The 24,283-nt window shown below is 36.3% G+C and overlaps 4 protein-coding genes across 4 annotated transcripts; 2 read left to right on the top strand and 2 right to left on the bottom strand.

Moving 5' to 3' along the window:
• The first annotated feature begins 283 nt into the window (after positions 1-283).
• Positions 284-23,585, top strand: LOC121467980. The gene is made up of 2 exons (XM_041710817.1): positions 284-1,478; positions 23,445-23,585. Exons 1-2 carry the CDS (start codon positions 1,308-1,310, stop codon positions 23,583-23,585), a joined length of 312 nt encoding a protein of 103 aa, XP_041566751.1. The 5' UTR covers positions 284-1,307.
• LOC121467997 lies at positions 12,712-13,378 on the bottom strand. Its single transcript, XM_041710878.1, has 2 exons — positions 13,256-13,378; positions 12,712-13,192 (listed from the first exon to the last, which is right to left on the bottom strand). The coding sequence occupies exons 1-2, from the start codon at positions 13,295-13,297 to the stop codon at positions 12,734-12,736; spliced, it is 501 nt and encodes a 166-aa protein (XP_041566812.1). The 5' UTR covers positions 13,298-13,378; the 3' UTR covers positions 12,712-12,733.
• Positions 21,026-21,751, bottom strand: LOC121467995. The gene has a single exon (XM_041710876.1). The coding sequence runs from the start codon at positions 21,665-21,667 to the stop codon at positions 21,116-21,118; it is 552 nt and encodes a 183-aa protein (XP_041566810.1). The 5' UTR covers positions 21,668-21,751; the 3' UTR covers positions 21,026-21,115.
• LOC121467996 lies at positions 22,100-23,448 on the top strand. The gene is made up of 2 exons (XM_041710877.1): positions 22,100-22,224; positions 22,288-23,448. Exon 2 carries the CDS (start codon positions 22,698-22,700, stop codon positions 23,238-23,240), a length of 543 nt encoding a protein of 180 aa, XP_041566811.1. The 5' UTR covers positions 22,100-22,224; positions 22,288-22,697; the 3' UTR covers positions 23,241-23,448.
• Positions 23,586-24,283: the final 698 nt, after the last annotated feature.

Below are 24,283 nucleotides of genomic sequence, written 5' to 3'. Positions count from 1 at the left end.
AATTAAGATCCAAATGATTTTTTCATTTACACATCAATGAATTAATTTTAAATATTAATACTAAAATGAAGTTTATTCTTGAACACAGTAAGCTTTGTTTTTTTAGACTTCCACTTTCAAAGCGTTTGAATGCTCTTGGAATTCTCCGCAAAAAAAGAAAATAATTTTATTTTAATTAATTTTTAAAAGCACTTTGCAACATGATGCCGATTTCGCTAAGAAGTAGGCCGATAATGAAACGTGTAACCAACAGCTTATTAATAGTTCAAATAATATAGAATTAATATATTTATGAATCTTAAGAGGATGAGTATAAGTGGAGCTAGGCCTTTGCCTAACCATGCCATAGAGAAAATCAAGCAGCGCAATTTTCCTGAAAATCTCGATCTGAGTAACCGTAGTACCGATGATGGACTAAGACGTCCAATGGGTGATATGTACGGCTGGAATGGAAACAATTCTGGTGGACAATTGGGTTTGAGTCGCAATGCTCCTCCACCGCCGCAGAATCTCGATTGGAGTTCCTCCGGTCCCAGACGCAATCTCTCTCCCGTTGGCATGTATGATCGCAATTTGTCCACCAACATGATGGGCTATGGAAACTTTGAGAATCAACGGCCCAGAGGTCGTGAATCCAATGAGTTTATTCCAAACTCGTATGCAGGAAGTCGTGAGCCGAGCGTTTTATTCCGAATGATAACTTTTCACAACCAATGGGTTTTCGAAACATTCAGGAAGCAATATTTCGCAACAAACCGTTGATGGGTAATCAGCATTCCATGAGTATGAGCCGTGAGCCACCTTCGAGATTTGATAATCATCGTGAGTTTACCAATGAACATTTTGGTACCGAAGGACAGCCGTTGGAATATCGCAGAGTTGAGCCAATTCCCAGGACTCAAGAGTTGTTGTCTAAGGTTTTTACAATTGCGGGATTTAAGATGCCCTATGTGAGTGATGTGGTGGGCAAGCTTCCCCAAAAGGAATCAAAGTCCTATGCAGTGCGGTTCTTCAAGAGGTCACCCGACTATGTCATTCGCTCGAAGAAATCCAAGGATGTGCCCATCATTCAGCACGTATACAACGACATGACCCTTGATATGAATTTCATGGAAGAGGAATCCGGCGGCAAGGACAATGCTACCGGTTTTCTGTCCAGTCGTTTTCGGGAAAACATCGGCAAGGAGTGGACTAAGGTCTATCGGGGCAGAGACTATCCTAGCTGGGATCGTTGGTGGCAGGATATCCGAAATATCGATGTAGATAAACGATAAACGAGCAGGAATGGCAATAGTTATCTGGGGAATATGAAGGTGGTGTTTAACCTAATGGACCACACTCTCCTCGGAAATCTGCAGGACATTATTCGCTCGGTGCCCAATCATTTGTGGATCTACAGGCTGCGCTGCATGATCTACATGTGGTATAGCTTCAGTCGGGTTATGAAGTCCACGGACACCGACGATAGGAACTACCAGGTAATCCACTGGCTGGCCAAGCAGGCCTTCTGGGAGCTCCGAAATATCAGCAAGCTGGAGTATCCCGAATACCGCGATGTCTACGGCAAAAATAGCAAGGAAGTCAAGAAATAAAATATTTTATGCTTGTATTTTGAAGAAAATAACAAAATCAATCAAATATTTAAAAAAATATACTCCATAACTTAATGAATTTCGTTTTTAATTTTAAGAAAAGGCATATCTTACTTTAGTTTTATTAAAACCAGTAATAAAATCCAAGAAATCAAATATTTCGTACTTAATATCGTCTACTTGTATTTAAATCGTTTTTTGCTAGAGTTAAAACTAGTTTCATTAAAACCAATTATAAACAAGAAAGAAAGCAAACTTCGGCAAGCCGAAGTTCATATGCTCTTGCAGCTATTGCAAGGATTAAATATTTTTGAAAACATTAAACTTATGATTTACTTGCGTATGTGTTTAAAAACATTGAAGCTATGATGATTTGCAGCTCAATTATTAGATAGTTATTTTATATATTTTTATTGTTCCCATGGGAGCTATATGATATAGTCGTCCGATTTTGATGAAATTTAAACCGTAATTCTGAAATATTTATCCATTAATATATGTCGAAGAACTAAAAGAAAAATTTAAAAACAGCAAAGTTATAATTTTTTTTTTGTATTTTTTTTCCGATTGTTCCTATGGGAGCTATATGCTATAGTCGTCCGATCCGGCTCGTTCCGACTTATATACTACCTGCAATAGAAAGACAACTTTTGGGAAAGTTTCATGCAGATAGTTTTAGATACGGACGGACAGACGGACATGGCTAGATCGACTCGCCTAGTGATGGTGATCAGGAATATATATACTTTATAGGGTCGGAGATGTCTCCTTCACTGCGTTGCAAACTTCTGACTGAAATTGTAATACCCTCTGCAAGGGTATAATGAACTTTTAGAGACATGAACTTCATAAGTATCCAATAAGAATGAGCAAAATGGACTTACTTATTGATTCATAAAAGAAATCAGTGGCGCTTTTATTAAAATTAAAACTTAAAAAAACGGCCCATGCATGCATATTTGTGTATGTACCTACTATGTAGATATAGTTGATAGATATACATTTATATATAAAATGTATAACACACTTATATATTTTTGTATTTTTAGTTTTTTCTTCGGACAAGATAATTGGCTCAATTAATAATAATATTGAGGAGCAAAATCGTAATTATCACATTGATGCCACTTTTAAAGTTTGTCCTTTTGGAGATTTTAGGCAACTTTTTATAATTTACATTAAAAATAAGCAGAAAGTAAATTAATTCTTTTAATTGATATAAAGAGATTATTGTATTTTTTGCATTGCTTTAGATAACGCCGTTTATATTCACATTGGTGACGCGAAAAACTGAGCTGTGAGAAATAGATATTCAGGGATTTTTAGCTCGCACGGTTTCGCTAAACGATCCTCTCCAGAAGCAGGATATCTTTAACAGTGTGGATGACACGGAAACTAATTCGGCTGAGCTTAATTCTTCAATATCATCTAATTCCTCAGACGGTTCCAATTTAAGTCAGTTGTCGGATACTGCTATTGTCTGTAACAAATTCGAACATTGATAAATTTTGCTTTTGCGGCCTGATCTTGGGCTTGACCACTGAGCGCACGCAATGTTTACCTCGGCTCTGGCTCGTCAGCAATTGGGGTGTTGTTCTTGCTCAGAAATCAAGGCGGTCTAACTAATTATTAAGAAGCGACAAGCAAAAAACTACTTTAAACACACTTCTACATTTTGGGCTATTGCAGTTGGCCACGAGAGGCCAGGCACTTAACTTGATCTGCTACCGCATCTCCACCTCTGCTGTTAATGAGGCTAGTTTTGTCCACCCTTCCATCGGCCGTTCTCCCTTCCCTTCACTCCCGGAACAGCCCCTTCGCGGCTTTGGTTAAAACATTAAAATTTAAAACATTATAAAAATGTATTTATCAACTAAGAAAGACAATATACTTACGTTTGGGAGCACTCTATAATTTTTAACAGATATATACATATAATAAATATGGGACAAAATAAATAAATCTTTATGGACGAGGCAAGGAATTTGATTTGGTTAGCTAAGAACCTGACCATTTACGATATTCGACTACAAAAAAAAATGCAGGGTGATTCGAGATATCTCTGTTTCTTTCCACTCGAATTCCACTCAATAGTTTTAATTATATTTTTTTCTCACTTCTTTCTCTTTTCCTTTTGAAGGTTAAAAAAAAATGATTGTTTTTTTTTTTTACTCAAAATCTATATTTTTTTTGTTCTTCTTTATTCATTTAATAGTTTTTCTCGCGATTTTGCACTGCACCACGAAATCATATTTTTTTTTGCGTAAAATAACAAATGAACTCAAATCACTCTCACATATAAAAATATAAAAGAAATATTAAAACTGATTCTTAATAACTCAATTTTATCACTATTTTTAAAACATTTTTTTTTCTTCTTTTTGGATTTTCTCTTTTCCTTTTCCTTCCTTTTTTTTATTTCTCTTAAACTTAAATTTTCTTGATTTTAGTGTTATTTCCTCCCCTCTTTTTTTTTGCTTTTTCTTTTCTTCTTTTTTTTTACACCGCCAAATTTCCATTTTTCCGCACTACCGATATATCTTTATCTCTGCCACAAGGGGCCACAATTACTTTTAGCACATTAGTTCGGGTCGGGACAGGGGTGAATTATATAATTTAATATTTATTTCTTTAGCACTTTTCGTCGCCGAACTCCTCCGCTCGCTTTGCGAGGCGGTCGCGTTGCCACTGTCGCCCCTCCCCCGAAGCACTCCAGGCGTAGGCGGATTTCGGTGATCGGCTTGAGTGTTCCCACTAGACTTCGCTTCGTTCGGGCGTTGTAAAAATAATACAGCAATGATGCAGGCCTAATGCGAACAAATAAATTTCTTATTCTTTTGCCAACACATTCTTTTTATCTGCCCTTTATCCCAATAACTCACATAATTTCGTTGGCTCTATTAACACTTTTAATCGTTGGCTGGGTATAACGTCTCTCTCCCTTCCGAGTGAAAACTTCTGGCACCATAAAAAAACTTTTACCGCAGTCAACCTCTCTGGTGGAAGGCTCAAAGGGAAAAGAACGCTGGTGCCGCCCAATTATGGCGGCAAGCTTCTTAACAGCGAAAGAATAGAAATGCTCTCTCCAGATCAGTGCTTGACACTTAGCCCTGTTGACCCGCCACATTTGCCACGAACTGTTTCCGCCACCTGCTCGCAGATGGCGCCAGAAACTGGGTTCAGTTTATGCTACCAGCGCTACATGTCCAAATGAACCCATGTAATGTGTGCCTATTGAAGCCTAAATCTGTTTTGCTGCGACCATGTAATCATGTAAAAATCTCCGGCTTATGTTGGGATAAAATTGTCGAAAATATTTCCATATTTAGAAACCGAATTGTCCCAGCTGTAATCAGCCTGTTAATGAGGCAATTCGAAATGTTTTTATTTACAATTAAGTAAGAAGTCAACTAAAGTCATGTTAATAAATCCAAAAATAAACAGTTCGAAGTAATACATATTAATGACAAGGTTTTTCTTTGAATCGGGACGGCATGATCCATCTACATGGTGGTAAAATATTTATTTTTTATGTCGTTTGCAGAAGGGCGGAGATATGTCGTTTTTATACGACAATCCTCCGCGTTGATCAACGGGGGAGTTATGTCGTATAAGAACGACATATTTTCGCGAAGATACATACATACATATGTCGCGCGGAGATCTGACACTATGGCAGCTAATAACGGCCCTTTTGGATGAGTTGTCCAAAATAGGACCAGAAACGACCCATCACGCCTGAATGCGGCCATTAAAGTCAAGGGCTATCATACAAAATACTGAAAATATCTTTAAGACTTTTATGTTAATTATTAAAGACTAAATATAAAATGCATCATTTAAGCTAGGTCACAGCTTAAAATTGGAAAATTTATTTTTTTTTTGTTATATTAACCCATTGACTTCTTCGTATGAAATAAACGATGTTCCTTTATTACACTGAATATATAAATCTATTATTATCCATTAAAATTTTAAACATTGCTCTTTACGTTCAAAAGTTACAGCCGAAAACATTTTTAAATAGGCTTTGCATCAAATAAGCTGTGAGCCACTGTAAGTTAAATGCAATAAATATAAATGGAGATTAGGAACAATTAGGAATCACATGTTCTCGCACACATACACATATACAAAACGTGATATTTTTTATAAAATGAGTTTTTAAATTGTTTATCATCTGCATTCGCAGACAATTGTGTCTTAGTTTGTCTATCAGTAACTTTCTATCTCTCTCTCTTACCTCTCTTCATCTTTCTTTCTCTGTCATTAGTTCAATCCTTCTCAATTTCTCTTCGCTCTCCCTTCCACTGTTAACAAAAGTAATATTTTGCCTAATTCTTTTGCCTCTCCTTCTGTAAAATTCAAAAGTCGAAGCAGTTGCAAGTAAAACGGAATATACGTTTTTAGGAATTCGTTTGCAGTAGATGGCGAAGCTGCGCGCGACTTTTAAATCCAGGGGTGGATCGCCAAAATGTTTTTGTCTTCTGTTAAATGCACTGCCATAAAGCAGTATTGAGCACCCTTGTTTTGTTGCTGAGCAAATAATCGGGTGGTTTGACACAGAAATAAAGGTAAGACAATATTTAATTGTTTTAAATATATTTAATACTCCATTACACCATTACTCATTTTTAGGATAAATATTTTATAAAAAAAACATAGGAAAAAAACAAGGAGGCTTGTTATACGCAAAGAATTACAACTTAAAAAACAAATTCAAAAGTGTGGCTTCAGCTGAGGTTAAAGATTGGTCGATTGAAACCAGAGAATTTTTAGAAAACGAAGGTAATTTCACATATATCTCTCTTTTAATTTCAATTGCTTATAATATTTGTATTGTTTTTCAGATGAATGTGAACTAGCAAAACTCTGGCTTCGCTACAATGTTGAGCCCATGAGCGAAGTCCTTGCCAAATGGAGCAGCCTTTACGAAATAAGGCGATATTTTTTTCAATCTTCGGCGACCCTAGACGACATTTTCCTGTAATACCCAATTCTTCGCCAGTCGTTGTGACACGTTTTGGTAAGAGTTACAATTACTGTAATTCGCTTGATAAAAATTAAAATATTTGTATTTTTACAGGTGGAATCAGACTTCGCTCGCTCATTCCCAGGCAAGGATAAACTCCTCGTGGAAAACTGGGGTTAAAAATCGAATTAGGAATCAAGTGGTAAGTCCAAATTTATATATTTATCAAAAAAAAAAAAAAAAAACTTGGGCAAGTCGGTAAGTATATGAACTACATTTTGGCTTTTATATTTTCAAAAATAATGAAGATGTCTAAACAAATTTTAAATAACAAACGTTTAAAATATACAATATAAAAAATTTTAATTATTATTATTATTAATATCGGGGTGTCCAGTGTACCGCGACCTATAAGATCTATTGTACCCCCATTCAGAGCCTACAGCTCAGATATCAACCCACTTCCTCGAATAAAGTCGAGGAGTTTTAGTGGGTTGATTCTTACTAGGAGCTCAGGTGTAAGAGTTCTGGTTCCTAAGATTTTACATCTTATGCTTGCTAACGCCGGACAGTCTGCAATGATGTGTCTAGAGGTTTCGTCCTCTATGTCGCAGAATCTGCAAGTTCCACTGCTGGTTATTCCCATCTTACCTAGGTGACTTTTCAGTCTACAGTGCCCGGTTAGTAATCCGGTAACGATCCTAAGTGAGTTTTTCCCCAGTTGAATAAGTTCCTTGAACCTCTTCTTGTTATAGTTATTTATTTGAGTTTTGGCTTGCCTAAGACCTGGGGTATTTCTCCAGTGTTCTTGTCTCATGGCGCCTTCCGCTTTCCTAAGGTATTCTTTTATAGTGTGCCTCCCTATGCCACAGTAGGGCTCTGGGCCTACCAGGGGCTGTTCGGCTCCTAGTTTTGCCATTTTATCGGCAAGTTCATTTCCGGATATGTCCTTATGTCCCGGAATCCATCTGAGGGCCAGCCTGTTTCGACTGCCCAGTATATTTAGCTTACTCTTCACCTCTAGGACTGGCTTCGAGGTGATTTTGTTGCTATGTAAAGCAGTAATTGCTGCTCGGCTGTCCGAAAGGATCGATATGTCCTTTTCCTTGTATCCACGCTGTATGTTGAGCTCTGCACAACGTCCAATGGCACATACCTCAGCCTGGAATATGCTGGTGAATTGGCCAAAGGATTCGTGGTATTTTATGCGAGGCCCTACCACTCCAAGGCCCGTGCCTTGTTGTGTCAGGGATCCATGTTTAGCCATCGGATGCACTTCAGACAGTGTGGCCCAATCTTTCTTATTGCCTAGGTGTGCTGTGAAGTTCTGCTCGAAGATTAGTTCGGCTGTCATTTCATCCCTAGGGTGGAGTATTAGGGGCACCTCACCTAACAAATTAGTCGCATCCCTGTTATTTAGAATGCAACCACTACCTGTGCCCTCAGTGCTTATTCTCAGGAGTGTAGCTTTGCGTTGGATATCAATCACATAGTGGAGTGGTGTTAGCTCCATCAAAACTTCTAAGGCAGCTGTAGGACAGGTTCTCATTGCCCCTGTCATGCATACGCAGGCAAGTCTTTGTAGTTTTCCTAGCTGGTTTTGCATGCTGATGAGCTTAGCTCGTTTGCCCCATGCAAGTGCTCCGTAAGTGAGGATTGGTCTCACGATCATTAAGTATAGCCATCGTATTATCTGAGGCCTGGTTCCCCAGGATTTCCCAGCAATTTTCCGACAGGTATAGAGTGCTCTGTAACACTTTTCCAATGTCTTTTGGACATGGGAAGCGAAAGTCAGTTTACTATCTAAAGTGATTCCTAGATATTTAACCTCTCGGCTAGTTTCTATAGGAGTTCCTAGCAGTGAGATTTGTCTCATTCTCTGTAGTTTGTACTTCCTTGTGAAAGGAACGATGACTGTCTTAGCAGGATTTAAGTTGAGTCCAACCTCCCTGCACCAGTCTAGCGTTGTCCTTAGTCCGAGTTGGACGATGTCGCAGAGTGTCGCTTCAAATTTGCCTCTGGCGATTATCACGATGTCATCGGCGTATCCTTGACATTGAATTCCTTTTCCAGCAAGCTTGCTGAGAAGGTCATCTACTAGCAGGCTCCATAGCAGAGGGGACAGTACTCCTCCTTGCGGGCAGCCTTTGCTGGTAGCGATTGTTACTCTTTCCGAACCCAGTGTACATGTTGCTTGCCTGGATTCAAGTAGGTTGCCAATCCATTTGCTCGTAGTAGTGTCTATGTTCCTTCTGGACAGGGCAGCTCGAACTGCATCATGTGATGTGTTGTCGAAGGCTCCCTCTATGTCTAGAAAGGCACAGATAGCTATTTCTTTGCTGTCAATTGCCCCTTCTAGGGTGCGACATAGTTGATAAAGTGCAGTGTCTGTTGAACGGCCTGCTCTATATGCATGCTGTGTGTTTTGCAGCGGACAGTCTCTGAGAGCTGTTCTTCTGATGTTGTAGTCTACCAGTTTTTCCAGCGTTTTGAGACAAAACGAAGTTAAGCTGATAGGTCTGAAGGACTTTGGGCTGGTGATGTCTTTCTTCCCGATCTTGGGGATGAAGACCACCCTAGCGCTGCACCATGCACTTGGGATATACCCAAGGGCTAGGCTGCTCACAATATGAGAATATCCCCAATTTGAGTATTCAAATCTTCAATTTCTGAACATTTTTAAGGAAAGTATTTAGTAAAATGGCCTGAAATTTTTTGCACATAACAGGGCAAGCTTTCAACTTTATTTTAATATATTTGTTTTATAAAAATATGGAAATATAACGAGACTATGGGCTGACTACAGAGAGTCCAAAAAAAGTATTTCAACTGCTGATATGATTCCGGTCGAATGAATGGCTGAAGTTACAAAAATTCAAAATGATTATGAAAGCTAAGTATATTTCCCCTATTATATCCTACAATCTTTAAAAATATCAAATATCAACGGTTCGAAAATAAAAGTCGAATATTGGTGTGAAAAAATGACTTTTTAAATTCTGCCAAATGGAAAAATTTCAACCAATCCAAAAGTTTGTAGGGCATTGTAGGTAGTACCCATTCAAAATGATTAATTTCAAAACGGGCGGTTATTTTGTAGGCAAGTTATGATGTCAGCAGTTTTCAAAAATTTAATTTCGAAATAAACGCGGTTAAAATTTCAGGTGCAACGGTGTATGCCTGCGAGCGGTCGCTATTTAGAACGTTGCCACTCAAAATCTTTTTTAGATCGGACCTTGCCGCTTTCTTAGGATATTTTTAAAATTGTAAACTATTGTTCTTTTCTTGTTAAGCATCACTAGGAGAGTAGATCTAGCCATGTCCGTCTGTCCGTCCGTCCATCCGTCCGATTGCATGAAACTCTCCCAAAAGGTGTCTTTCTATTGCAAGTAGTATATAAGTCGGAATGAGCCGGATCGGACTACTATAGCATATAGATCCCAAAGGAACAATCGGAAAATAAATGAAAAAATATTATAACTTTGCTGTTTTTTAATTTTTTTTTTATTCTTACGGAATTACGGTTTTAATTTTATTAAAATCGGTCGACTGTAACATATAGCTCCTATTAGAATTATCAATATAATAAAAAAAATTTTTAAACAAAATATGACTTTTAAATTTTTTAATTTTTTTTTTTTAATTTCGTTTGTACATAGTAATGGAACATAATAATAATAATAAATTCAAAAATACGCTTTTAATTTTATTAACATCAGAAAACAATGATATATATATGATATAGTCGTCCGATTTTGATGAAATTTAAATCGAAATTCTGAAATATTCAACCATTACTATATGTCGAAGAACTAAAGAAAAAAATTAAAAAGCAGCAAAGTTATAATTTTTTTTTATTTATTGTTCCTATGGGAGCTATATGCTATAGTCGTCCGATCCGGCTCGTTCCGACTTATATACTACCTGCAATAGAAAGACAACTTTTGGGAAAGTTTCATGCAGATAGCTTTAAAACTGAGAGACCAGTTTGCATATAAACGGACGGACAGACGGACATGGCTAGATCGACTCGCCTAGTGATGCTGATCAAGAATATATATACTTTATAGGGTCGGAGATGTCTCCTTCACTGCGTTGCAAACTTCTGACTGAAATTATAATACCCTCTGCAAGGGTATAAAAAGCAAGCCTTTGAAGTATTGAAATTTAATTGCATTAAATTATAATAATTAAAATATCGGAAATAAATTAAACAAGAAAGAAAGCAAATTAAAATTATAATTTACTTGCGTATATGTTTAAAAACATTGAAGCTATGATGATTTGCAGCTCAATTATTTGATAGTTATTTTATATATTTTTATTGTTCCTATGGGAGCTATATGATATAGTCGTCCGATTTTGATGAAATTTAAACCATAATTCTGAAATATTTAGCCATTGCTATATGTTGTAGGACTAAACAAAAAATTAAAAAACAGCAAAGTTATAATTTTTTTTATACCCTTGCAGAGGGTACTATAATTTTAGTCAGAAGTTTGCAACGCAGTGAAGGAGACATCTCCGACCCTATAAAGTATATATATTCTTGATCAGCATCACTAGGCGAGTCGATCTAGCCATGTCCGTCTGTCCGTCTGTCCGTCCGTTTATATACAAACTAGTCTCCCAGTTTTAAAGCTATCTGCATGAAACTTTCCCAAAAGTTGTCTTTCTATCGCAGGTAGTATACAAGTCGGAACGAGCCGGATCGGGCGACTATAGCATATAGCTCCCATAGGAACAATCGGAAAAATAAATGAAAATAAATTATAACTTTGCTGTTTTTTAATTTTTTGTTTAGTTCTTCGACATATAGCAATGGTTAAATATTTCAGAATTACGGTTTAAATTTCATCAAAATCGGACGACTATATCATATAGCTCCCATAGGAACAATAAAAATGTATAAAATAACTATCTAATAATTGAGCTGCAAATCATCATAGCTTCAATGTTTTTAAACACATACGCAAGTAAATCATAAGTTTAATGTTTTCAAAAATATTTAATCCTTGCAATAGCTGCAAGAGCATATGAACTTCGGCTTGCCGAAGTTTGCTTTCTTTCTTGTTTATAATTGGTTTTAATGAAACTAGTTTTAACTCTAGCAAAAAACGATTTAAATACAAGTAGACGATATTAAGTACGAAATATTTGATTTCTTGGATTTTATTACTGGTTTTAATAAAACTAAAGTAAGATATGCCTTTTCTTAAAATAAAAAACGAAATTCATTAAGTTATGGAGTATATTTTTTTAAATATTTGATTGATTTTGTTATTTTCTTCAAAATACAAGCATAAAATATTTTATTTCTTGACTTCCTTGCTATTTTTGCCGTAGACATCGCGGTATTCGGGATACTCCAGCTTGCTGATATTTCGGAGCTCCCAGAAGGCCTGCTTGGCCAGCCAGTGGATGACGGGGCCGTTCCACTCCTTTAGGATTACCTGGTAGTTCCTATCGTCGGTGTCCGTGGACTTCATAACCCGACTGAAGCTATACCACATGTAGATCATGCAGCGCAGCCTGTAGATCCACAAATGATTGGGCACCGAGCGAATAATGTCCTGCAGATTTCCGAGGAGAGTGTGGTCCATTAGGTTAAACACCACCTTCATGTTCCCCAGATAACTATTGCCATTCCTGCTCGTTTATCGTTTATCTACATCGATATTTCGGATATCCTGCCACCAACGATCCCAGCTAGGATAGTCTCTGCCCCGATAGACCTTAGTCCACTCCTTGCCGATGTTTTCCCGAAAACGACTGGACAGAAAACCGGTAGCATTGTCCTTGCCGCCGGATTCCTCTTCCATGAAATTCATATCAAGGGTCATGTCGTTGTATACGTGCTGAATGATGGGCACATCCTTGGATTTCTTCGAGCGAATGACATAGTCGGGTGACCTCTTGAAGAACCGCACTGCATAGGACTTTGATTCCTTTTGGGGAAGCTTGCCCACCACATCACTCACATAGGGCATCTTAAATCCCGCAATTGTAAAAACCTTAGACAACAACTCTTGAGTCCTGGGAATTGGCTCAACTCTGCGATATTCCAACGGCTGTCCTTCGGTACCAAAATGTTCATTGGTAAACTCACGATGATTATCAAATCTCGAAGGTGGCTCACGGCTCACACTCATGGAATGCTGATTACCCATCAACGGTTTGTTGCGAAATATTGCTTCCTGAATGTTTCGAAAACCCATTGGTTGTGAAAAGTTATCATTCGGAATAAAACGCTCGGCTCACGACTTCCTGCATACGAGTTTGGAATAAACTCATTGGATTCACGACCTCTGGGCCGTTGATTCTCAAAGTTTCCATAGCCCATCATGTTGGTGGACAAATTGCGATCATACATGCCAACGGGAGAGAGATTGCGTCTGGGACCGGAGGAACTCCAATCGAGATTCTGCGGCGGTGGAGGAGCATTGCGACTCAAACCCAATTGTCCACCAGAATTGTTTCCATTCCAGCCGTACATATCACCCATTGGACGTCTTAGTCCATCATCGGTACTACGGTTACTCAGATCGAGATTTTCAGGAAAATTGCGCTGCTTGATTTTCTCTATGGCATGGTTAGGCAAAGGCCTAGCTCCACTTATACTCATCCTCTTAAGATTCATAAATATATTAATTCTATATTATTTGAACTATTAATACACCCAACAGCTTACACGTTTCATTATCGGCCTACTCCTTAGCGAAATCGGCATCATGTTGCAAAGTACTTTTAAAAATTAATTAAAATAAAATTATTTTCTTTTTTTGCGGAGAATTCCAAGAGCATTCAAACGCTTTGAAAGTGGAAGTCTAAAAAAACAAAGCTTACTGTGTTCAAGAATAAACTTCATTTTAGTATTAATATTTAAAATTAATTCATTAATGTGTAAATGAAAAAATCATTTGGATCTTAATTTAATCCTTTGTGCATAAAGTTCATTGTGTAAAAAATACGTTTATAATTTAAAACGCTTGTGAAATGTATTTTTGGCTATTTTAATATTATTTGATTTGATTTGTAATTAACATCATTAATGGATATTATTTGTAAATTAGAAAAGTTCAAACATAAGTTGGCCAAGTTTATAAATTCACATCCGCTTCGAAAAGTGACAGACAATTCTACACCAATCCAACAAAGTAGTGAGGAAAATTGTCGGTTCTTTTGTAAATTTTTGAATTTTTTTACACAAACAAAAAATGGAACCCACTTTTATTAGTGCCCTGCTTTTTTCGATATTTTGCCATTGCACAGGCCTCTTTTACAATCCGGTGGAGGCCAGTACGGAATCAACTGTTTTTTTAATTCTCGCCATAATTTTGCTGCATAAATTGAAATTGAAGTACAACCTAAATATCATTCAAAGTGTTGTGGCTAAAATCCTTGAGGTTGCGTTCCTTTGTCTAACAATACAAGTGCTATTGGTGGTCATTTGGTTCCCCGTCTTTCGAGCTCTGCAATTCCTGGTGGATGCAATCTGCCAGAAACTGCTCAATGCTGTGAGCGATGAGCGGGCTTGGATTGTGGAGAAAGTCAATCACTCGGCGGTGACAGTGGTTCTACTGACCATGGAATCGACGGTGCTGCTCAAGGGTTTCGAGATCGACGATGTGCGGAAGTTGTTCGGCTCCAAGGACGATTGTCTCTCACCCAGTGTCCTTTCAATTGTGGCCAAGGAGGAGGTGAAAGCCTTTCGACGGGAAATGAAAGAGTTGCAGAAACAGTCAATCTTTCGAGCTGCTAGGAAGTGAAATACTGATGGAATCAAATAAATTGGAGTCAACAGAACAAAAGTATCGTGGCAAAGATAATAAAGTTTAATAAAAATTTTAGCAAATATATAATATAATCATTACTTTTATTTAATTTATTTCCGATATTTTAATTATTATAATTTAATGCAATTAAATTTCAATACTTCAAAGGCTTGCTTTTTATACCCTTGCAGAGGGTATTATAATTTCAGTCAGAAGTTTGCAACGCAGTGAAGGAGACATCTCCGACCCTATAAAGTATATATATTCTTGATCAGCATCACTAGGCGAGTCGATCTAGCAATGTCCGTCTGTCCGTCCGTCTGTCCGTCTGTCCGTCCGTTTCTACGCAAACTAGTCTCTCAGTTTTAAAGAAACTTTTCCAAAAGTTGTCTTTCTATTGCAGGTAGTATATAAGTCGGAACGAGCCGGATCGGACGACTATAGCATATAGCTCCCATAGGAACAATAAATAAAAAAAAATTATAACTTTGCTGCTTTTTAATTTTTTTTTTAGTTCTTCGACATATAGTAATGGTTGAATATTTCAGAATTTCGATTTAAATTTCATCAAAATCGGACGACTATGTCATATATATATCATTGTTTTCTGATGTTAATAAAATTAAAAGCGTATTTTTGAATTTATTATTATTATTATGTTCCATTACTATGTACAAGCGAAATTAAAAAAAAAAAAATTAAAAAATTTAAAAGTCATATTTTGTTTAAAAATTTTTTTTATTATATTGATAATTCTAATAGGAGCTATATGTTACAGTCGACCGATTTAAATAAAATTAAAACCGCAATTCCGTAAGAATAAAAAAAAAATTAAAAAACAGCAAAGTTATAATATTTTTTCATTTATTTTCCGATTGTTCCTTTGGGATCTATATGCTATAGTAGTCCGATCCGGCTCATTCCGACTTATATACTACTTGCAATAGAAAGACACCTTTTGGGAGAGTTTCATGCAATCGGACGGATGGACGGACGGACAGACGGACATGGCTAGATCTACTCTCCTAGTGATGCTTAACAAGAAAAGAACAATAGTTTACAATTTTAAAAATATCCTAAGAAAGCGGCAAGGTCCGATCTAAAAAAGATTTTGAGTGGCAACGTTCTAAATAGCGACCGCTCGCAGGCATACACCGTTGCACCTGAAATTTTAACCGCGTTTATTTCGAAATTAAATTTTTGAAAACTGCTGACATCATAACTTGCCTACAAAATAACCGCCCGTTTTGAAATTAATCATTTTGAATGGGTACTACCTACAATGCCCTACAAACTTTTGGATTGGTTGAAATTTTTCCATTTGGCAGAATTTAAAAAGTCATTTTTTCACACCAATATTCGACTTTTATTTTCGAACCGTTGATATTTGATATTTTTAAAGATTGTAGGATATAATAGGGGAATATACTTAGCTTTCATAATCATTTTGAATTTTTGTAACTTCAGCCACTCATTCGACCGGAATCATATCAGCAGTTGAAATACTTTTTTTGGACTCTCTGTAGTCAGCCCATAGTATCGTTATATTTCCATATTTTTATACCCTTGCAGAGGGTATTATAATTTCAGTCAGAAGTTTGCAACGCAGTGAAGGAGACATCTCCGACCCTATAAAGTATATATATTCTTGATCAGCATCACTAGGCGAGTCGATCTAGCCATGTCCGTCTGTCCGTCTGTCCGTCCGTTTATATGCAAACTAGTCTCTCAGTTTTAAAGCTATCTGCATGAAACCTTCCCGAAAATTGTCTTTCTATTGCAGGTAGTATATAAGTCGGAACGAGCCGGATCGGACGACTATAGCATATAGCTCCCATAGGAACAATCGGAAAAATAAATGAAAAAATATTATAGCTTTGCTGTTTTTTAATTTTTTGTTTAGTTCTTCGACATATAGCAATGGTTAAATATTTCAGAATTATGGTTTAAATTTCATTAAAATCGGACTACTATAGCATATAGCTCCCATAGGAACAATCGGAAAAATAATTGAAAAAAAATTATAACTTTGCTGTTTTTTAATTTTTTGTTTTGTTCTTCGACATAAAGCAATGGTTAAATATTTCAGAATTATGGTAAAAATTTCATCAAAATCGGACGACTATAGCATATAGCTCCCATAGGAACAATCGGAAAAACAATTGAAAAAAATTATAACTTTGCTGTTTTTTAATTTTTTGTTTAGTTCTTCGACATATAGCAATGGTTAAATAATTCAGAATTATGGTTTAAATTTCATCAAAATCGGACGACTATATCATATAGCTCCCATAGGAACAATAAAAATATATAAAATAACAATCAAATAATTAAGCTGCAAATCGTCTTAGCTTCAATGTTTTTAAACATATACGCAAGTAAATCATAATTTTAATGTTTTCAAAAATATTTAATTCTTGCGATAGCTGCAAGGGTATATGAACTTCGGCTTGCCGAAGTTTGCATTCTTTCTTGTTTTTTTATAAAATATGTATCCTAAAAATGAGTAATGGTGTAATGGAGTATTAAATATATTTAAAACAATTAAATATTGTCTTACCTTTATTTATGTGTCAAACCACCCGATTATTTGCTCAGCAACAAAACAAGGGTGCTCAATACTGCTTTATGGCAGTGCATTTAACAGAAGACAAAAACATTTTGGCGATCCACCCCTGGATTTAAAAGTCGCGCGCAGCTTCGCCATCTACTGCAAACGAATTCCTAAAAACGCATATTCCGTTTTACTTGCAACTGCTTCGACTTTTGAATTTTACAGAAGGAGAGGCAAAAGAATTAGGCAAAATATTACTTTTGTTAACAGTGGAAGGGAGAGCGAAGAGAAATTGAGAAGGATTGAACTAATGACAGAGAAAGAAAGATGAAGAGAGGTAAGAGAGAGAGATAGAAAGTTACTGATAGACAAACTAAGACACAATTGTCTGCGAATGCAGATGATAAACAATTTAAAAACACATTTTATAAAAAATATCACGTTTTGTATATGTGTATGTGTGCGAGAACATGTGATTCCTAATTGTTCCTAATCTCCATTTATATTTATTGCATTTAACTTACAGTGGCTCACAGCTTATTTGATGCAAAGCCTATTTAAAAATGTTTTCGGCTGTAACTTTTGAACGTAAAGAGCTATGTATGTTTAAAATTTTAATGGATAATAATAGATTTATATATTCAGTGTAATAAAGGAACATCGTTTATTTCATACGAAGAAGTCAATGGGTTAATATAACAAAAAAAATAAATTTTCCAATTTTAAGCTGTGACCTAGCTTAAATGATGCATTTTATATTTAGTCTTTAATAATTAACATAAAAGTCTTAAAGATATTTTCAGTATTTTGTATGATAGCCCTTGACTTTAATGGCCGCATTCAGGCGTGATGGGTCGTTTCTGGTCCTATTTTGGACAACTCATCCAAAAGGGCCGTTATTAGCTGCCATAGTGTCAGATCTCCGCGCGACATATGTACATATGTATCTCCGCGAAAATATGTGGTTTTTTACGACATAACTCCCCCGTTGATCAACGCCCTTCTGCAAACGACATAAAAAATAAATATTTTACCACCATGTAGATGGATCATGCCGTCCCGATTCAAAGAAAAACCTTGTCATTTATATGTATTACTTCAAACTGTTTGTTTTTGGATTTATTAACATCACTTTAGTTGACTTCTTACTTAATTGTAAATAAAAACATTTCGAATTGCCTCATTAACAGGCTGATTACAGCTGGGACAATTCGGTTGCTAATTTCCACTTTCATCATCTTCTATGTCATTATTTTTCAAGGAAATATTTTCGACAATTTTATCCCAACATAAGCCGGAGATTTTTACATGATTACATGGTCGCAGCAAAACAGATTTAGGCTTCAATAGGCACACATTACATGGGTTCATTTGGACATGTAGCGCTGGTAGCATAAACTGAACCCAGTTTCTGGCGCCATCTGCGAGCAGGTGGCGGAAACAGTTCGTGGCAAATGTGGCGGGTCAACAGGGCTAAGTGTCAAGCACTGATCTGGAGAGAGCATTTCTATTCTTTCGCTGTTAAGAAGCTTGCCGCCATAATTGGGCGGCACCAGCGTTCTTTTCCCTTTGAGCCTTCCACCAGAGAGGTTGACTGCGGTAAAAGTTTTTTTATGGTGCCAGAAGTTTTCACTCGGAAGGGAGAGAGACGTTATACCCAGCCAACGATTAAAAGAGTTAATAGAGCCAACGAAATTAGGTGAGTTATTGGGATAAAGGGCAGATAAAAAGATTTTTTTAGACGCTGACATGGCGGGGGAAAATAAAGGAAGGAAAACGAAGAGAAAATCCAAAAAGAAGAAATAAAAATGTCTTAAAAATAGTGATAAAATTGAGTTATTAAGAATCAGTTTTAATATTTCTTTTATATTTTTATATGTGAGAGTGATTTGAGTTCATTTGTTATTTTACGCAAAAAAAAAATTTTAATTCGCCCCGAGTTCCTTTTTGAAAGTTGAAGAAAAAGAAAAGAAATAATCCCCAGACTTGCCTGCCCCATGATTTTTTAATCGTGAAAAAGTGAATTCTTTTACAGCCTTCAGCGACCATTCGAGAAAGCGCTTTCTTCGTTGGATTCGCAGCGATAGTCATGGTGAGCGAAAACTTATACGTTTTTATTTAATTGTTCAAAGAAAAAAATGAAAAGCAAAATGATTTCGTGGTGCAGTGCAAAATCGCGAGGAAAACTATTAAATGAATAAAGAAGAACAAAAAGAATATAGATTTTGAGTAAAAAAAAAAACAATCATTTTTTTTTAACCTTCAAAAGGAAAAGAGAAAGAAGTGAGAAAAAAATATAACTAAACTATTGAGTGGAATTCGAGTGGAAAGAAAAAGAGATAACTCGAATCACCCTGCATTATTTTTGGAGTCGAATATCGTAAATGGTCAGGTTCTTAGCTAACCAAATCAAATTCCTTGCCTCGTCCATAAAGATTTATTTATTTTGTCCCATATTTATTATATGTATATATCCGTTAAAAAATTATGGAGTGAAGTATATTGTCTTTCTTAGTTGATAAATAAATTTGTTTAATGTTTTAACCAAAGCCGCGAAGGGGCTGTTCCGGGAGTGAAGGGAAGGGAGAACGGCCGATGGAAGGGTGGACAAAACTAGCCTCATTAACAGCAGAGGTGGAGATGCGGTAGCAGATCAAGTTAAGTGCCTGGCCTCTCGTGGCCAACTGCAATAGCCCAAAATGTAGAAGTGTGTTTAAAGTAGTTTTTTGCTTGTCGCTTCTTAATAATTAGTTAGACCGCCTTGATTTCTGAGCAAGAACAACACCCCAATTGCTGACGAGCCAGAGCCGAGGTAAACAATTAATTTCCCTGTCATCCACACTGTTAAAGATATCCTGCTTCTGGAGAGGATCGTTTAGCGAAACCGTGCGAGCTAAAAATCCCTGAATATCTATTTCTCACAGCTCAGTTTTTCGCGTCACCAATGTGAATATAAACTGCGTTATCTAAAGCAATGCAAACAAGAAAGAAAGCAAACTTCGGCAAGCCGAAGTTCATATACCCTTGCAGCTATCGCAAGAATTAAATATTTTTGAAAACATTAAAATTATGATTTACTTGCGTATATGTTTAAAAGCATTGAAGCTATGACGATTTGCAGCTTAATTATTTGATTGTTCTTTTATATATTTTTATTATTTGTATGGGAGCTATATGATATAGTCGTCTGATTTTGATGAAATTTTAACCATAATTCTGAAATATTTAACCATTGCTATATGTCGAAGAACTAAAAAAAAAATTAAAAAACAGCAAAGTTATAATTTTTTTCAATTATTTTTCCGATTGTTCCTATGGGAGTTATATGCTATAGTCGTCCGATTTTGTTGAAATTTTTACCATAATTCTGAAATATTTAACCATTGCTTTATGTCGAAGGACAAAACAAAAAATTAAAAAACAGCACAGTTATAATTTTTTTCAATTGTTTTTCCGATTGTTCCTATGGGAGCTATATGCTATAGTCGTCCGATTTCGATGAAATTTAAACCATAATTCTGAATTATTTAACCATTGCTATATGTCGAAGAACTAAACAAAAAATTAAAAAACAGCAAAGTTATAATTTTTTTCAATTATTTTTCCGATTGTTCCTATGGGAGCTATATGCTATAGTCGTCCGATTTTGATGTAATTTAAACCATAATTCTGAATTATTTAACCATTGCTATATGTCGAAGAACTAAACAAAAAATTGAAAAACAGCAAAGTTATAATATTTTTTCATTTATTTTTCCGATTGTTCCTATAGCTCCCATAGGATGCATGCTATAGTCGCCCGATCCGGCTCGTTCCGACTTATATACTACCTGCAATAGAAAGACAACTTTTGGGAAAGTTTCATGCAGATAGCTTTAAAACTGAGAGACCAGTTTGCATATAAACGGACGGACAGACGGACGGACAGACGGACATGGCTAGATCGACTCGCCTAGTGATGCTGATCAAGAATATATATACTTTATAGGGTCGGAGATGTCTCCTTCACTGCGTTGCAAACTTCTGACTGAAATTATAAAAAGCAAGCCTTTGAAGTATTGAAATTTAATTGCATTAAATTATAATAATTAAAATATCGGAAATAAATTAAATAAAAGTAATGATTATATTATATATTTGCTAAAATTTTTATTAAACTTTATTATCTTTGCCACGATACTTTTGTTCTGTTGACTCCAATTTATTTGATTCCATCAGTATTTCACTTCCTAGCAGCTCGAAAGATTGACTGTTTCTGCAACTCTTTCATTTCCCGTCGAAAGGCTTTCACCTCCTCCTTGGCCACAATTGAAAGGACACTGGGTGAGAGACAATCGTCCTTGGAGCCGAACAACTTCCGCACATCGTCGATCTCGAAACCCTTGAGCAGCACCGTCGATTCCATGGTCAGTAGAACCACTGTCACCGCCGAGTGATTGACTTTCTCCACAATCCAAGCCCGCTCATCGCTCACAGCATTGAGCAGTTTCTGGCAGATTGCATCCACCAGGAATTGCAGAGCTCGAAAGACGGGGAACCAAATGACCACCAATAGCACTTGTATTGTTAGACAAAGGAACGCAACCTCAAGGATTTTAGCCACAACACTTTGAATGATATTTAGGTTGTACTTCAATTTCAATTTATGCAGCAAAATTATGGCGAGAATTAAAAAAACAGTTGATTCCGTACTGGCCTCCACCGGATTGTAAAAGAGGCCTGTGCAATGGCAAAATATCGAAAAAAGCAGGGCACTAATAAAAGTGGGTTCCATTTTTTGTTTGTGTAAAAAAATTCAAAAATTTACAAAAGAACCGACAATTTTCCTCACTACTTTGTTGGATTGGTGTAGAATTACTATCACTTTTCGAAGCGGATGTGAATTTATAAACTTGGCCAACTTATGTTTGAACTTTTCTAATTTACAAATAATATTCATTAATGATGGTAATTTCAAATCAAATCAAATAATATTAAAATACCCAAAAATACATTTCACAAGCAATTTTAATTATAAACGTATTTTTTACACAATGAACTTTATGCACAAAGGATTAAATTAAGATCCAAATGATTTTTTCATTTACACATTAATGAATTAATTTTAAATATTAATACTAAAATGAAGTTTATTCTTGAACACAGTAAGCTTTGTTTTTTAGACTTCCAACATTTTACTGGCAATCATCATTCAGTCATTCACTTTCAAAGCGTTTGAATGCTCTTGGAATTCTCCGCAAAAAAAGAAAATAATTTTATTTTAATTAATTTTTAAAAGTACTTTGCAACATGATGCCGATTTCGCTAAGGAGTAGGCCGATAATGAAACGTGTAAGCTGTTGGGTGTATTAATAGTTCAAATAATATAGAATTAATATATTTATTAATCTTAAGAGGATGAGTATAAGTGGAGCTAGGCCTTTGCCTAACCATGCCATAGAGAAAATCAAGCAGCGCAATTTTCCTGAAAATCTCGATCTGAGTAACCGTAGTACCGATGATGGACTAAGACGTCCAATGGGTGATATGTACGGCTGGAATGGAAAAAATTCTGGTGGACAATTGGGTTTGAGTCGCAATGCTCCTCCACCGCCGCAGAATCTCGATTGGAGTTCCTCCGGTCCCAGACGCAATCTCTCTCCCGTTGGCATGTATGATCGCAATTTGTCCACCAACATGATGGGCTATGGAAACTTTGAGAATCAACGGCCCAGAGGTCGTGAATCCAATGAGTTTATTCCAAACTCGTATGCAGGAAGTCGTGAGCCGAGCGTTTTATTCCGAATGATAACTTTTCACAACCAATGGGTTTTCGAAACATTCAGGAAGCAATATTTCGCAACAAACCGTTGATGGGTAATCAGCATTCCATGAGTATGAGCCGTGAGCCACCTTCGAGATTTGATAATCATCGTGAGTTTACCAATGAACATTTTGGTACCGAAGGACAGCCGTTGGAATATCGCAGAGTTGAGCCAATTCCCAGGACTCAAGAGTTGTTGTCTAAGGTTTTTACAATTGCGGGATTTAAGATGCCCTATGTTAAGTTCCAAAAGGAATCAAAGTCCTATGCAGTGCGGTTCTTCAAGAGGTCACCCGACTATGTCATTCGCTCGAAGAAATCCAAGGATGTGCCCATCATTCAGCACGTATACAACGACATGACCCTTGATATGAATTTCATGGAAGAGGAATCCGGCGGCAAGGACAATGCTACCGGTTTTCTGTCCAGTCGTTTTCGGGAAAACATCGGCAAGGAGTGGACTAAGGTCTATCGGGGCAGAGACTATCCTAGCTGGGATCGTTGGTGGCAGGATATCCGAAATATCGATGTAGATAAACGATAAACGAGCAGGAATGGCAATAGTTATCTGGGGAATATGAAGGTGGTGTTTAACCTAATGGACCACACTCTCCTCGGAAATCTGCAGGACATTATTCGCTCGGTGCCCAATCATTTGTGGATCTACAGGCTGCGCTGCATGATCTACATGTGGTATAGCTTCAGTCGGGTTATGAAGTCCACGGACACCGACGATAGGAACTACCAGGTAATCCTAAAGGAGTGGAACGGCCCCGTCATCCACTGGCTGGCCAAGCAGGCCTTCTGGGAGCTCCGAAATATCAGCAAGCTGGAGTATCCCGAATACCGCGATGTCTACGGCAAAAATAGCAAGGAAGTCAAGAAATAAAATATTTTATGCTTGTATTTTGAAGAAAATAACAAAATCAATCAAATATTTTAAAAAATATACTCCATAACTTAATGAATTTCGTTTTTAATTTTAAGAAAAGGCATATCTTACTTTAGTTTTATTAAAACCAGTAATAAAATCAAAGAAATCAAATATTTCGTACTTAATATCGTCTACTTGTATTTAAATCGTTTTTTGCTAGAGTTAAAACTAGTTTCATTAAAACCAATAAATAATAAACAAGAAAGAAAGCAAACTTCGGCAAGCCGAAGTTCATATACTCTTGCAGCTATTGCAAGAATTAAATATTTTTGAAAACATTAAAATTATGATTTACTTGCGTATGTGTTTCAAAACTTGAAGCTCAATTATTAGATAGTTATTTTATACATTTTTATTGTTCCTATGGGAGCTATATATATATAGTCGTCCGATTTTGATGAAATTTAAGTCGTAATTCTGAAATATTTATCCATTACTATATGTCAGAATTACGGTTTAAATTTCATCAAAATCGGTCGACTATATCACATAGCTCCCATAGAAATAATAAAAATATATAAAATAACTATCTAATATTTGAGCTGCAAATCATCATAGCTTCAATGTTTTTCAACGTATCGCAATTAAATCATAATTTTAATGTTTTCAAAAGTATTTAATTCCTGCAATAGCTGCAAGGGTATATGAACTTC

Source organism: Drosophila elegans, unplaced genomic scaffold (assembly GCF_018152505.1).
Source record: "Drosophila elegans isolate 14027-0461.03 unplaced genomic scaffold, ASM1815250v1 contig_149, whole genome shotgun sequence".
Lineage (NCBI taxonomy): Eukaryota > Metazoa > Arthropoda > Insecta > Diptera > Drosophilidae > Drosophila > Drosophila elegans.
This window is presented reverse-complemented; position numbering and strand designations above follow the sequence as displayed.